Raw genomic sequence first — 13370 nt, 5'->3', positions numbered from 1 at the left:
AAGAGATTGTACGGTGCTTATGCACAGTTGATATTTTTTAATAAATAATATTTATCAATAACATTTATCTCTTTAAATTGGTTGAATTTAATGTTTCAGTTGCTCAATTATTTTTTAAATGGCTGAACGTTTAAATTGCTCAATTGAATTTAATGTTTCAGTTGCTCAATTGTTTTTTAATTGCCCATTATCGTCCGTTTTTCAACCAAGCCGTTTTAACTTTAATTTTATCAATTAATTTCTTACCAACTCTTAGTTAATGGTCCATGAGTTTCTGCCGTTGGTTTTTGCTTTTTAATTTGGTAGTGACTGATTGTTCATTGTGCCGTTTCTTGGAAGTATGTTACTTTATTCATCATTAATTTCATTGCACAATTACAAGTGTATTTGAATTGTTTTAAATTGAATGGAGGTTGGCATCGTGTGTGGTTGCTATTCAAGAGTAGTACTTTTTCTTTTCGATACGGACGAAGTTAGTATTTTTCTTTTGAAAAGGGAAAAGATAAAGTGTGTAAATATTTTTTTAGAGATTTTTCAGAAAGGTGTTGAGTTTTGGGCTCAATTATTTGTGTAGAGTTAATTTGTGTTATACGATGATCAGTTATTTTGTTGTATTTTAAATGAATTAAGTTAATAAGAAATCTGCTGTACCGATTATTTCAAAACTTCGGCTCGAATCTCTTTAAAAAAATCGAGATTTTTGTACCTCAGTTCAAATTGATTTAGTCTTAATTTTAATTTTATTATTATATATTTTATTAGACTGTAAATATTATTTTTTAAAAAATATAAATTAATATGGACATTGTACACAGTTAGAATCCCCTTCAATAAAAACTAAAGTTGCCAACGTATTTTCTGACAGTGTAAATACAAAACACGTTGAAAAAAGAAAAGGAATTCAGAGTAAGCCCACAAATAAAATCCCGAAAATAAAAAAAAGTGAATAAAAGGAATAAGAACTAAAGTGAATAATCAATTTCCTACTTTATTGGAAACTCCAATAAAATAAAGAAAGAAAATGGAATTCATATTTCATTTCCCCCTTTAAAGACGAAAGATGGCACTTTATTGCGCAGCTCCACCAATAACCCACCAAGTAACGTTAGAGAAGTTATTATAGTTTTATACGACTGTTTTTAATTGATTATTTTTAACATTTATTTAAAAAAGATGTATAATCTATATAATATTATATTATATATATAAAATAAATGCGGTCAATAGTAATTTTTATCAATATTTATTCTAACCCACCCAACGGACTGTGATGTGTTGCGTTTTATTCACTTGTTTTGCTTCCCCCAAATCTAATCCAATTGCGACACCAGGCAGCAATCTCTCTCTCTCTCTCTCAAATGGACGAAGTGATGACGGCCGCTGATGCGTCGTCGAGCTTCCGATCGGCATCATCCCAGCCGTCCATCATCCCCTCCAACTTTCCTCTCCTCTCCGCTTTCCTTTCCCTCGCCCTCGCTCAGTTTCTCAAGCTCTTCACCACCTGGTAGTACCCTCTCTCTCTCTCTCTCTCTCGGATTTCTATTGATTGTTGTATATTGCATCGTTGTTGGCCGTAGATGGGCACTCTCGATTTTGCGAGATTATCCAAGAATTTTTGTGACTACCGGGCTCAACTGAAATTTGGTTTTCTTCTAAATCTCATGCATTATGCATAAGTCTTCGCTTAATGAATGTCTCAAATATATACCATACTTCCTAGACGTGCAGGTTCAAGGAGAAGAGATGGGATTCTAGAAGGATGCTTGGATCAGGTGGGATGCCCTCATCACATTCAGCAACTGTGACGGCTCTTGCGGTTGCCATTGGCTTGCAAGAAGGAACCGGAGGGCCCGCATTTGCTATTGCAGTGGTCTTGGCATGTGTTGTATGTACTTCTTAACCAGGTCTTATTCATTCTTGGGTGTGCGTTAGACATGCTTCCTTATGCTTACTACTTTATTCTTTGCCCTTGTATACGAAAGCTTGCAATTTCACGCAATGATCTATTTATAGGACTGCGTTCATTGTCACTCGAGGAGTTAGTCGCATTGCTTACATTAAAGACTACGTCACTTAGGGAATCACCCATGTGCCTTTTGCGGTTTCAAATTTCAATCCTCAAATATATATTGTAATGGTTGTGTTGTTCTTCGAGAATATTTATTTGCCATCGTGTGGACTCCTTGGGCTGGAAGTTCTGGTTATATTTTGTCCATTTTAGCCTTTGTATGACTTCATTTATTGTTATGGTTTCTATGTTTATTTTTGTGATTTACTGATGAAAAAATGTTTTTTTTTTGGTTATCAATGTCCATAACTTATCTGGGTTTGGGGCTTGGGCTGCCTGGATTGACGTTAATGGTTCCTTGCAGGTAATGTATGATGCTTCTGGAGTAAGACTTCATGCTGGTCGCCAAGCCGAAGTAAGATAATTTAGTTCTGGTAGTTTACTTTGTTATATTGTTAGAAAATTATAATGAAAATAATGGAATCACGAAGGAAGAAAATAAAGATCTGGACTCCAAGACTTGATTGTAATGATGATTTCTCTAGAACATATTTTGTCCCCTTTCAACGTGCTATAGAGTATTGACAAAATTGTTCACAGGATACAATGAAGCCCTCTATTTTCTCGTTGTTCTACAGTAGCACTTTTATAGAACAACTCATACACCCTTTTTTTGAGAATTACAAGATATAGAGATATCTTTTAGAAGATGCATTCCAATGGCTAGTTTTCTTGTTACTAACGGCTAGTTTTCTATTACGTAACAAATGTTGTCTAATTGTTTCCTTATTCATATATTTCAATGTGTTGACATTCTTCATCAATGCACAAGACTTTATTTAAACATATAAGAAAAATGAAATATTACATTTTATTTAAAATACCCAAAATAATTTTATCATTTTAATAAAATCTAACAATTAATGGCAGTCTCGATTGTTTTGCCAAAAGTAATGGGTTATTGGGTGTATTTGTAAGAGACCATTGCATTATACAAACATGTGCTATAGTTTGACACTGTCATGATTTCTATGACAAAACTTTGGTAATTTTATTTAATATATTGCTCATTGCAGTTACTGAATCAAATTGTGTGTGAGCTACCTCCGGAACACCCAGTCTCTAATGTTAGACCTCTACGAGATTCACTTGGTCACACTCCACTTCAGGTCTGTTGCTCTTGTTTGCTTTAGATTTGTACAAGTGAAGTTATTGCTATTGTCCTTATGCCTGCAACATATGCTTGATCAAGTGCTTTGTATATTATTAGTGTGAAAGGTGGTCTAGGTGCCCACACTTAATAGGCAATAATAGAAAGAGGTTAAATTTATGTTCTTATTATATATGTTCCTTGCTGGGCATTTCGCAGTGAAAAGAAGAGAGCAAATGATGATCTTGTTTGGGCGTACTATGATTGTCAAGGCATGGAGTTCTTTTATACTAGGGTTGTGCCCCTCTTTGTTAGATTATATTACTTACAGGAAAAAAGTCGCAAGGCATGATGTAGATGTTGCCAGTTTGATTTCTTTAGTGTAAATGAGAAAACTTACCATTGATATTAACATCTTGATTCCCTGTGTGGAACAAACAAATGAGGTTCCCATTCCCCCTGCCTTTCTTTTGAGGAGGCAAGCCTTTGAATTCATTTCTGCGGTTATTGATCTGCAATTTTTGTTTTTTTTGATAGTTAGGGCATAAAATGTTCTATTTAAAAATTGAAGTATGTGTACCACATGCTACTCCAACTCATGCTCTGAAACATGCAAATTTGGAGTAAATGATCCCTACCTTGTGATGCTTTGGAAGGATTTATTTTCTTGAACTACATGCTCGGAACTCTTGTGGTTCTTGTAAGATAACTTCAGATGAATATTGCTCTGTTGGTATTGCTGCAGGTTGTTGCAGGTGCCATGTTAGGGTTTATGGTAGCATTGTTCATGAAAAGTTCCAGTTAGCAGATATGATATAGTGAATGGCGGTGCCCGGGCCTTAACAGTAGACAGTGAAAAGCTTTTGACGTCGATGCAAGTTTTCGTGTAGATAGAAATGGAATTCAAAAGAAGTTGCAGACCTTAGTGAATCTGCTTGTAATTGTTCAGGGTCTTAATTTGATGTTTGCATACTAGACTTCGTACGCTTGGATGAATGTTAAATATAATTGGTTCCTCATTGTTGGTGAAAACAAATTGTTTATACATTGCCATTGTCTTAAAAAAATCATGGATCGAGACTGTCCCCCAGCTTCAGATGATTGCTATTCTTGTGGTGTTATATAATTTCTGTTTTCGAAGAAATTTTAGGATTAGCTGTGCCCGTTTGATTCAAATCTCTAAGTGGCTGGAAGCCAAACTAAATTAAATTCTAAATGCAGCTGGTGCTGGAATATAGGATGCATTTACTATTTTACTTACTAAGATGACTTGGGTTTGAGGAATTTTTTTTTTAACGAGAATTTCCGAAATTATAAAGTGAAAGGAACCATATTTTAATAGTGGATTTCAAATTTTTTCAAAGCGATTGCACGGCGTTTATGTACTCCATGACTGTATGTAGCATTATTCCTATTCTATAAGAATAATGATACTTGTAGTCGTGAATGTGCAAACGCTATGTAGTCGTTTTGAAAAAAATGAATAAATATGAGACCCACATAAAAAGAAATTAATTTTTTAATTGTGGATCTCACTCGTTTCAAAGCGACTGCACGGTATTTACACACTTCACGACTGTATGTAGCATTACTTTTTTGTATAAATGAGGGATATATATTGGTGGATGAGATCGATAGATTTTAATCTGGTGTTGGCCTCTGGGGGATATTCTCTTAATGTTATGTATAATTATTTTTGTATATTTTTTACACACTCTATTAATGTGATTGACTGTTTTAATTTTTTTAATATATAGTCAATCATATCAGTAGAATGTGTAAAAGAATACAAAAAAATGACTGCACATAAAATTTTTGTATTCTCGCATGGTAAATAGCTCTATCATTTCGCTTATTGAAAAAAATAATAATTATCATTTCAGAGGGCATCCAAGGCGGAGCAAATAATCGAAAGTTAGTGATACCTATCACTACTCTATTGCTATCCATTTATTCGTGCATTTCAAATTTTTTTATTATTATTTTTTTAAATATTTTTTAAACATATTTAAGCATGAAAAAATTAAAAAATATATATAATTTTATTAATACTATTTCTTTAATTATTAAATAAAAAAATTAAATAATAAATAGATAGTAATAGTACAGTAACCATATCGTAATTAAAAAATCTTCATAACCTCTTAACACTCCACACTCTACATTATTTTTAATTTTTATTATTTTTTTCTTTTATTAAATATTTATTATACGAATAATGAATAAAAAATTTGAAATAATTTAAAAAGAATAAACTCAAAAAAAAATTTAAAAATAATATTAAAAATTTAAAAAATTTAAAAAAGTGTGAAATATAGAGTGTGGTGGAAGTTGTGTAGTAATGCTCTATCGTAATTGATAACCGAATTGTCCGGATAATTTTCAGAGACCAAAATGGACAAAAAAAAAAAAAAAACCGGCTCCCCTCTCTTTCAAAATTTCCCCCCTCCTTCGGAAAATACTCGCACGGTCTCTCTGGTTTCTTCCCTTCCCTCTCCCTCTCTTTCTCATCGATGGCCGAAGAACCACTGAGCCCTAAGCCATCACTGGCAGCAACTCAAAGAGCTTCAATGGCCTCCAACCGGCTCCAATCACCGACCAGCCCCTTCTTCCTGGCTTCCAACGACGACCAACTCGAACGCGCCCAGGCACGCGCCGCACGTGCCGCTGCCAATCGTCGCATTGCTGCTTCCACAACTGCCCCTTCGCCTCCTCCCGATTCTTTTCTTAGCAAAGAACGCATTATCGACTTGTACCATAACTGCATTAAACTTGCCAGCGAAAATGTCCGTACTCCTCTCATTTCTCTGTTACTTATTTAGTACAATTTGCTTCGTTATTTTATCTGTCGTTCGTTTTTGAGTAATTCGTTCCTAATTAATTTTTAAACCGACCAAATTTCTAAGCAGCCGCTCGCTCAATACGCATACAAACAAAAATAAACGTTCATGCTTTCACTAATATTGTGCCACGATTTGGCTCTACCATTGGTTCTTCTGGTCGAACGGTGTTCGGATTCATTTTGTATTGTCTTTTTGTTCGTTCTTTTGATTTCCCGCGTAATGTAGAAAATAAATCAGAAGAATACTTGGGAGCTGATGCTTATAGATCATCTTAGTGAGGTTATCAAAGTTGAAGCAGAAAACAACGCAGAGACTAATTTTCAAAAGGTTTGAAAACTTTCGTGAAGAATAATTTGCTGGATTTGTGTTGCCTTCCTAAATTTTTGATTGGTGTTATCTATTTTTCAAATCATAGGCAAGTTGCACGTTGGAGGCGGGGGTGAAAATTTACTCTGCTAGGGTGGATGCGGTGCACTCAGAGGCATATAAGGTCTTGGGTGGGATCAATCGAGCTGGCATAGAAGATGAACAAGGTTGGCTGAGGGATATAGTTAATGTTCAGTCATAATTTGGTTCCGTTTGCTTTCACATAGTTAATTCATGTATCGACTAATTAAGGTAGTCAAGTAAAATGGTAACTTGGTCATTAAGATTGGCGACTTAAGTATTGCAGAACTGCAATTTGTATTAAATCTCTCAGTGCGATTTCAGAAGTAACTATACGCTGTCTTTTAACACGTTAATGTTATCTACTAATTTTGATAACTTAATGTTATCTACTAAATTCAGCATTTTTTGGTGAAGAGATATCTATGCTTCGGCACCTTGCTCAGTTTCCTATCATAATGCTTTTCTAACAAAAACTGTTGCAGAAGGAGACAACGTTGACAATGGGCTGGACTGCACTCATTCTAAGAAAAATCCAGAGAGGAAGGTAGGGTTTTCTGATTACATGGCATTAGTGGATTAAACTGCAGTTGCAAACTCATGCAAGTGCTTCTGCAGATATCACCTCTATCAACATTGGAATCCTCGTTTGAAGTTCTAAATGTCAAGAAGTTTGATGGTAACTTCATATCCTCCTTCTAACCTTGCATTTTCTAGGGGTGACAAATTGTGTCAACGGTTCGTGTCAAGTCGTGTATATTATATGATATTGGTCAACCCAAGCACGACCCGTTAAGCTTAACGGGTCAGATTTCCAAATCCTAACACGATCTATTAAAATAATGAGTTGACAGGACACGACCTATTTTGACCTGTTATGAATTAATTAAAAATATATTGACACGGTACGACCTATGTCAATCCGTTTCAACCCATTTGTATAAATGGGTTGAATTGACCTAAATAATCCATTTGACCTAATTAACGTAATTTCTTATAAAATTTAAAATCATAATAACTCTCAAATATATAAAACTAACTACATAAGTCTAAAATTACAATCCAAACAATAAAAATACCAAAATAACAATCCAGAGGAAGTGTGGGAGGCAATTGTGACTCGTGAGAACTGACTCAACTGAGAACTGAGAGAGAGAGTTAGGAAATATGAAATAGGGTTAGGGTATTTTTGTTTTTAGGTTAAAAATGATATAATTGTAATTTTGAGTAAAAACTTTAACAGGTCTAAACGGGTGCCTAACGGGTTAAGCAGGTTGACCCGTTAATGAATCGTGTCTTAATAGGTCAACCCGTTTTGACCTGAACTCGTTAACATCAAACCCAAACCTACTAATTTCGTGTCGTGTTGGGTTAATGGGTCGTGTCATATATTGTCACCCATAGCATTTTTTCATCTGTTCTCCTCTTTGAATTTCTGATCTGTATTCCTGATGTTTTAGTTGCATTTTCGGTGGATCCTCTATATCATCAGACATCGGCAAAATTTGATGAAGGTGGAGCCAAGGGTCTCCTACTGAATAACCTTGGAGTATATGGAGGATGTCGGGTACTTTTTGATTCTTTTGAAGTACCAGGGAAGTGCAAATCATGGTCATCCCAAAATAATACTTCTGATATGGTTGATCTCTCTTTTGCCAAAGGTATGAAATAGAGAGTTCTGATCTCTCTAGTTCATGTTCCCACACACACATCTGTGTATATGTATTGCCTTTTTTTATTTATTCTTCAAGTTTCGGTCATTTGCTTGTCTTCTTTGTAGAATCTATTGAACAGATGATGATGAACATGCGTGCAATGAATGTGATTTCTCCGTCTCTCAAGGATATTGTCTGTCTGTTTGATAGTGATAATCAAAGGCCATCACAAACATTTGATGTAGGCCAGGGATCAGATGCAATTGTTGATGCATATGATGATAATGAATTTGATTTTGATTCTAATTTATTTGGGAGTCATGATGCATCGATCTCTGATCATGATCACGAGACAAGTTTTGTTAATCAGAGCTCTAGTTCTGGAGATCCTACTTTTCAAAGTCATCATGAGGTAGTTGTTAAATATGGCATGCTGAAATGGTTTTATATTGAGTTATACCATTGATTTTTTTTTTTCTTCCGTGAACCTAGTGGCGAACCTAGGAATTGTTCTTGGAAGGCTCAGATCATAATTACACACAAAATTTGTTATCTTTTTTAAGCAAATTGGCATACAAAGAAAACCTGCCCCTCTAAAACTGTAATCTTTTTAACCTAGGGAAACCTTCCAACCTTTACTGCCCAGGCCTCCACTTCCTCAACTCCCCCCTAAATTTACCACTGTGTGGAACCTTTCGGATTTTTTTTTTTGGTAAGTACAAATAAACAAAAGAAACAAATATGTAAGGCCACTTACTTAATTTTCTAATATTTTGTAGGGGAATGATCCTTATACATTTCGTGAACCTGATGTAGATGACACATTTGAGAAATTCTCGAAGTTTCTTTTTCAAGGGCTTGGAGTTGCTTCAAAACAAAATACATGGGCAGGTCCTGATCACTGGAAGTATTGCAGATCTAAGGGTAGGAATGAGGGGGAAATTATGCTATTAGTTTGTTTTGTATGCTGTGCTACTTGTTAAAAAAAAGTTTGTATTGCATGTTGTATCTAACAACTAAATTTACTTTATGCGGTATTTATTTGTAGGTTCAGAGGATGCAACTACCACCGAAGGTGGACCAACTGTCTCAACTAAGAGAGCAAAGAAGAAAATCCTCACTGAAGTTGACATCGAATTTAAAGAATCCTTGGATGAAGAAGTGCATGATATCTTTCTTCCCCCTAAAAATCCAAAGTCTTTACTTTTACCTGCAAATAGAACACCAGCTAATAACAGACTTCCAGAAGATTGCCATTATCAACCCGAGGATCTCATCAAATTGTTCCTTCTTCCCAATGTTCTGGTAATGTTGGTTAATCCCTTGCAATATATAAATTTATATATTGGTTGCCAGTAATGTAGCTTAAAGTTTGGTCTAGTGGAGCTATTTTAGGTCAGCTTGATCTCAAACTTTTGAGTATGGAGTGTCATCAATCTGGGGCCTCAATCCAGCAGACAGCAGTTTATAGGCATTTGGCTGAGTTTGTGATGGGTGGAATATATATAGCTACTAGCAGCATATATTATGTAATTCTTTGGTGGTGACTAATAAGTGAGTAAAAATGACAAATTTTTCCACATGCACAGCTTAAGATATACGATATAATGCTCAAATAGGGTTGAGAAAAATGTATATTCAGGTAATAGCGTTACTGCTTTTTTTAAAATCGTTCTTGGTCCTTGTAATGTTGTTCTGTTTGACAATGAAATGTGAAATACCCATTTTGATTGCAGTGCCTTGGGAAGAGAAGAAATTTTTTTGGTATGGACCCATCTTTCTTTCTCATGATTATCTTATGTTCCAACTGTCTTTGATGCTGAACATGAGTGGACATTACATATGCAGGTGTAATACATATTTGCATGATTGTGTTGATGTTCGGCATGATAGTTTGTTTACCTTTAGGTTTTATGGAATCTTCTGATGGGTGAGGGAGGGCATCTGACAGAGTTTCTGTATGATCTATCCTCTTTGATAGATGTAGGCATAAATGCTGAGTGTATATTATATAGTTCTTTTTTTTTTTTTATCGGTATGTATATTATATAGTTCTAACGATTCTTCTTCCCTAGTTGTTTATTGAGTAAGGTGTCATGTCACAAGTTAGAGTGTACCATGTCTTAGCATTAGATGATAAGCATAATATTTCTCCAAGAAGAGTAGGCATAATGTTTCTTTCTTTTCTCTTGTGATATCTCATTAAGTATCTCCAAGAAGAATAGGAAGGCATTTCTCCAAGTAGACTTGGGGAGAATATATGTATATTCTATGGGCACTTGGAGAGGAATATATTAATTGTATTGAATGATGACTACCTTATTATTTTATCCAGATGATAACTCATGGCAAGGAAACAATGATTTTGACGAAGCATTGCCATCATGGGACAATGAGAGTGTGCTTGATGGCCAATATGACGATGGACGTTTTCGTAATGATGTGGACAACTTAGATAGACTTGTCTCTCAGCCTCGCCGGGTTTGTTTTCATTCTATTTTTCCCTTCTTTTTTTTTTCGCAAGGTTTAAGTAAATCTTGGTATTCTTTGGTCAGGTCAGTAGGAGTTTGCAACAGATTTAGTGTGGTGTGAAAGATAAGACGGTTACTGTTTCTCCATGTCCTTTTCCTTATACGAGAATAACAATTTTTGAATGGAAAGAGAGTTACAGGGAGTAAGAGATTTTTTCTCAGAAGAGCAACAATAGTGGAGGATGGTCTTTAATTTGGGGCAGATAACTTTTGTATTAGTATTTTAATTTTTTTTTTCTTTCTAAATCTACGGCGTTGTTAGTTGAAGATTACTTGTCAAACAAATCATTTCTTAGAATTGTATGCATCAGAATTACCCAAAAAAGTGCCGTTAGTTTTTTCTTGTCCCGAGACTTGACTTGTGATGCTTTAGGTAAACAGAATTGAAGTCCAATATGACAAAACTTCAAAACAAGTTGATGTGCATTCACTCAAAGAAACTCTGTGGGAGCACATACAAGAATCTTCTGAAGCTTCTGAATCAGTGAGCATATTCTTTTCATCTGTCCTTGATTTACTTCTGACACAGATATAGTAGGTTGTTTAATTATTGTCTATATTTGTCTGACAGGCTTGCATATTCCAGTTTCATTATATAGAAAGTTTAAGTTCATAGAACTAATCTATTCAGAAACTGGATATGAATTTAAGCTGTCCGCCAAACTGATGGAGCTCATAACTATAGTTGCTTACCCGTTCCAACTCTATCAGCTTATTTGCACAATTTTAACAAAAATAAATTAAACTTTTAGATGTTTCTGCAGTTCTTTTGCAATTTAACGTGTATAGAGTTTCTTGTCGACATTAATATGAGACTTCCTGCAAGAATATTAACATTAATTGTTTGGCAAGCAAACTACTTTTGCCATCAGCAGAAAGGCAATGTTATTTTTTCATTGATTTTGCTGCCACCTGTCCTTTTCTCATATCTTGCTTGTTCTTTTACATTAATTCCAATAGCATTTAATGAATTGGTCCTGATGTTAATTTTCTTTTCTTTACGTATCTTGTATCTTGCTACCTGTCCCTTTTTTTTTTTTACCTTTTAATGAAACGTTTCTTTACTAGCTCAGTTGAAAAATATTTTTCTTATTTTCGATAATATGTTCCTTAGCAAAAGCTTTGCAAAGAAACGATCTCCTTCAGACGTCTCTTGTCCTCATTTCCTGTTGACTGTCAAGCAGCTGCTCCAGAGGACATTTCTCCACATTTGTGTTTCATCTGCCTTTTGCATTTGGCCAATGAGCATGGTTTAAATATCCGTGGCAGCCCCTCATTAGATGATCTCAGTATACATCTTCCCTCTTCTTGCGGAAACTCAGATGGTGGGTCCAGTCTTCATCATAACCAAGATGCAACTTGATTTTTGGATGGCAAGAACTGGGAAGATAGAATGGTTTTCTCCATGCAAGTATATGTGACCTATCAAGCACCAGAAATGAAATTATTAGCCATTAGTAGTTTTCTTGATATGCCGAACTATGTCACATGCCGTTGTCTTGGTTTTATGTATAGATAAGTGCAGTACTAATAAAATCTGGGAAATGTATGTGCTGCTGTGTGCATATTGGGAGTATACGTCAGAATGCCAAGTCCATTTGACAAGTTTTGCTTTAGAGGGATTTCTTTTCCCGTTTGTGTTATTCAATATGCAAATGTAGCATATAATGCCGCCCGCGAATGAAATTGTCCATGGTAGATATTGGATATCTATTATTGCTGGTCTAATTTGTTAATCTAGATGGTCGACCTTCAGAAATACATGTTATTATTGGATGAATGGCATGGGGCAGATTTGTGTCAGAATCAAGTAAATATGCTTTGCTTATAGGAAGGATTGTCCAACACAGAGCATCTTTTCCTTTGAGGGGCGTGAAGTGGGTCTTAACCACCAGGTCCCATAGTAATTTGGATATTTCAACGTTCATGACTCAGGACGTGCTGAAACATCTTTGCAAGGTGCGCCCTGTGAACACATTTTTCGGCATTCTTGCTATTATTAATCCCTGTCAAGCCCTCTCGACTCGTATGTCATTTGCCACCGTTCTAACGTAAGTCCTGGACATTGGGCAATCTGCATTTTCGGCTAAAGTTTCCCAAATATAAAATCTTTGATTATTTGGCTCCTAGTTGTACAAAAGGATAAGGGAATCTCTAATTTGCCGGCACACTTTTGCTCTATGTATTCATTAACTTGGAAAAGAAGTTTGATACGGTGCATAGTGTTACCTTTTTGGAAATTTCTCTATCAAATCTTCCCTTATCTCTCTCTCTCTCTCTCTCTCCGTGGCAAGTTGCTCTTTCAGATCTTAAATTGGCTAAAAGTAAGATTTTGAATTTGAAGCCTTTAGCAATCAAAAGAGAAGATGTATAGAGTTCATAATTTTGGAAGAATGATTTTAGCCACTTAGGCTTCCTAAATCTTTCAAGGCGATGGATCCATGTTACGGTTTGGTTGATTGAGTTTGTGTCAGACTAATCTCTTATATATACATATTTTTTCAAATAAATAAAATAAAAATAAATAGAAATATTCTGTTGCTTGATGGGGCCCTAGAGTCCTGTAGGTCTATACGATTTATCTTAATACATTTCTCAAGTAGGTGACAAAACTACTTTTGACCACTTATGGATAAACTCAAGCAGAAAATGTCAAAGACTTACTATATCTTATTCTAGGCCACAGATCGGCAACATGAAAAAGTTGCAAATTGTGGAATCCTGATTTATATTTCTTATCCTCGACCCACCTTTTTTGGGGGGAGCTTTTTCCTATTTTTTCAGTACTCCTAGGAC

At 35.2% G+C, this 13370-nt stretch overlaps 2 protein-coding genes across 5 annotated transcripts; both read left to right on the top strand.

Annotated features, from left to right (window-relative positions):
• The first annotated feature begins 1272 nt into the window (after window positions 1-1272).
• LOC108984481 (uncharacterized membrane protein YuiD-like) lies at window positions 1273-4265 on the top strand. The gene is made up of 5 exons (XM_018956467.2): window positions 1273-1504; window positions 1729-1885; window positions 2373-2423; window positions 3085-3177; window positions 3904-4265. Exons 1-5 carry the CDS (start codon window positions 1359-1361, stop codon window positions 3961-3963), a joined length of 507 nt encoding a protein of 168 aa, XP_018812012.1. The 5' UTR covers window positions 1273-1358; the 3' UTR covers window positions 3964-4265.
• A 1309-nt stretch (window positions 4266-5574) lies between these two features.
• On the top strand, window positions 5575-12192 carry LOC108984471 (condensin complex subunit 2-like). Of its 4 annotated transcripts, none has more exons than XM_035685681.1 (13): window positions 5575-5944; window positions 6227-6328; window positions 6417-6534; window positions 6874-6935; window positions 7007-7067; window positions 7849-8049; window positions 8169-8455; window positions 8823-8967; window positions 9098-9348; window positions 9780-9807; window positions 10379-10524; window positions 10948-11058; window positions 11689-12192. In XM_035685681.1, the coding sequence occupies exons 1-13, from the start codon at window positions 5672-5674 to the stop codon at window positions 11935-11937; spliced, it is 2034 nt and encodes a 677-aa protein (XP_035541574.1). In that variant the 5' UTR covers window positions 5575-5671; the 3' UTR covers window positions 11938-12192. The 4 variants fall into 4 exon arrangements, with proteins under 4 accessions (XP_035541574.1, XP_018812000.2, XP_035541577.1 ...); XM_018956455.2 differs by having other exon boundaries at window positions 9092-9348; XM_035685684.1 differs by having other exon boundaries at window positions 9092-9348; window positions 11759-11920.
• Window positions 12193-13370: the final 1178 nt, after the last annotated feature.

The sequence above is a fragment of the Juglans regia genome, chromosome 2, assembly GCF_001411555.2.
Source record: "Juglans regia cultivar Chandler chromosome 2, Walnut 2.0, whole genome shotgun sequence".
NCBI classification, from domain to species: Eukaryota; Viridiplantae; Streptophyta; class Magnoliopsida; order Fagales; family Juglandaceae; genus Juglans; species Juglans regia.
Note: the sequence above shows the minus strand (reverse complement) of the source record. Positions and strands in the feature narration are given on the sequence as shown.

Coding starts and splice junctions, on each gene's coding strand:
- LOC108984481 (XM_018956467.2), top strand. CDS start 1,359: ATGGACGAAGTGATGACGGCCGCTGATGCGTCGTCGAGCTTCCGATCG. Junction 1,505..1,728: donor CTCAAGCTCTTCACCACCTG/GTAGTACCCTCT, acceptor CTAGACGTGCAG/GTTCAAGGAGAAGAGATGGG. Junction 3,178..3,903: donor TTGGTCACACTCCACTTCAG/GTCTGTTGCTCT, acceptor GTATTGCTGCAG/GTTGTTGCAGGTGCCATGTT.
- LOC108984471 (XM_018956455.2), top strand. CDS start 5,672: ATGGCCGAAGAACCACTGAGCCCTAAGCCATCACTGGCAGCAACTCAA. Junction 8,050..8,168: donor TGATCTCTCTTTTGCCAAAG/GTATGAAATAGA, acceptor TCTTCTTTGTAG/AATCTATTGAACAGATGATG. Junction 8,456..8,822: donor CTTTTCAAAGTCATCATGAG/GTAGTTGTTAAA, acceptor AATATTTTGTAG/GGGAATGATCCTTATACATT.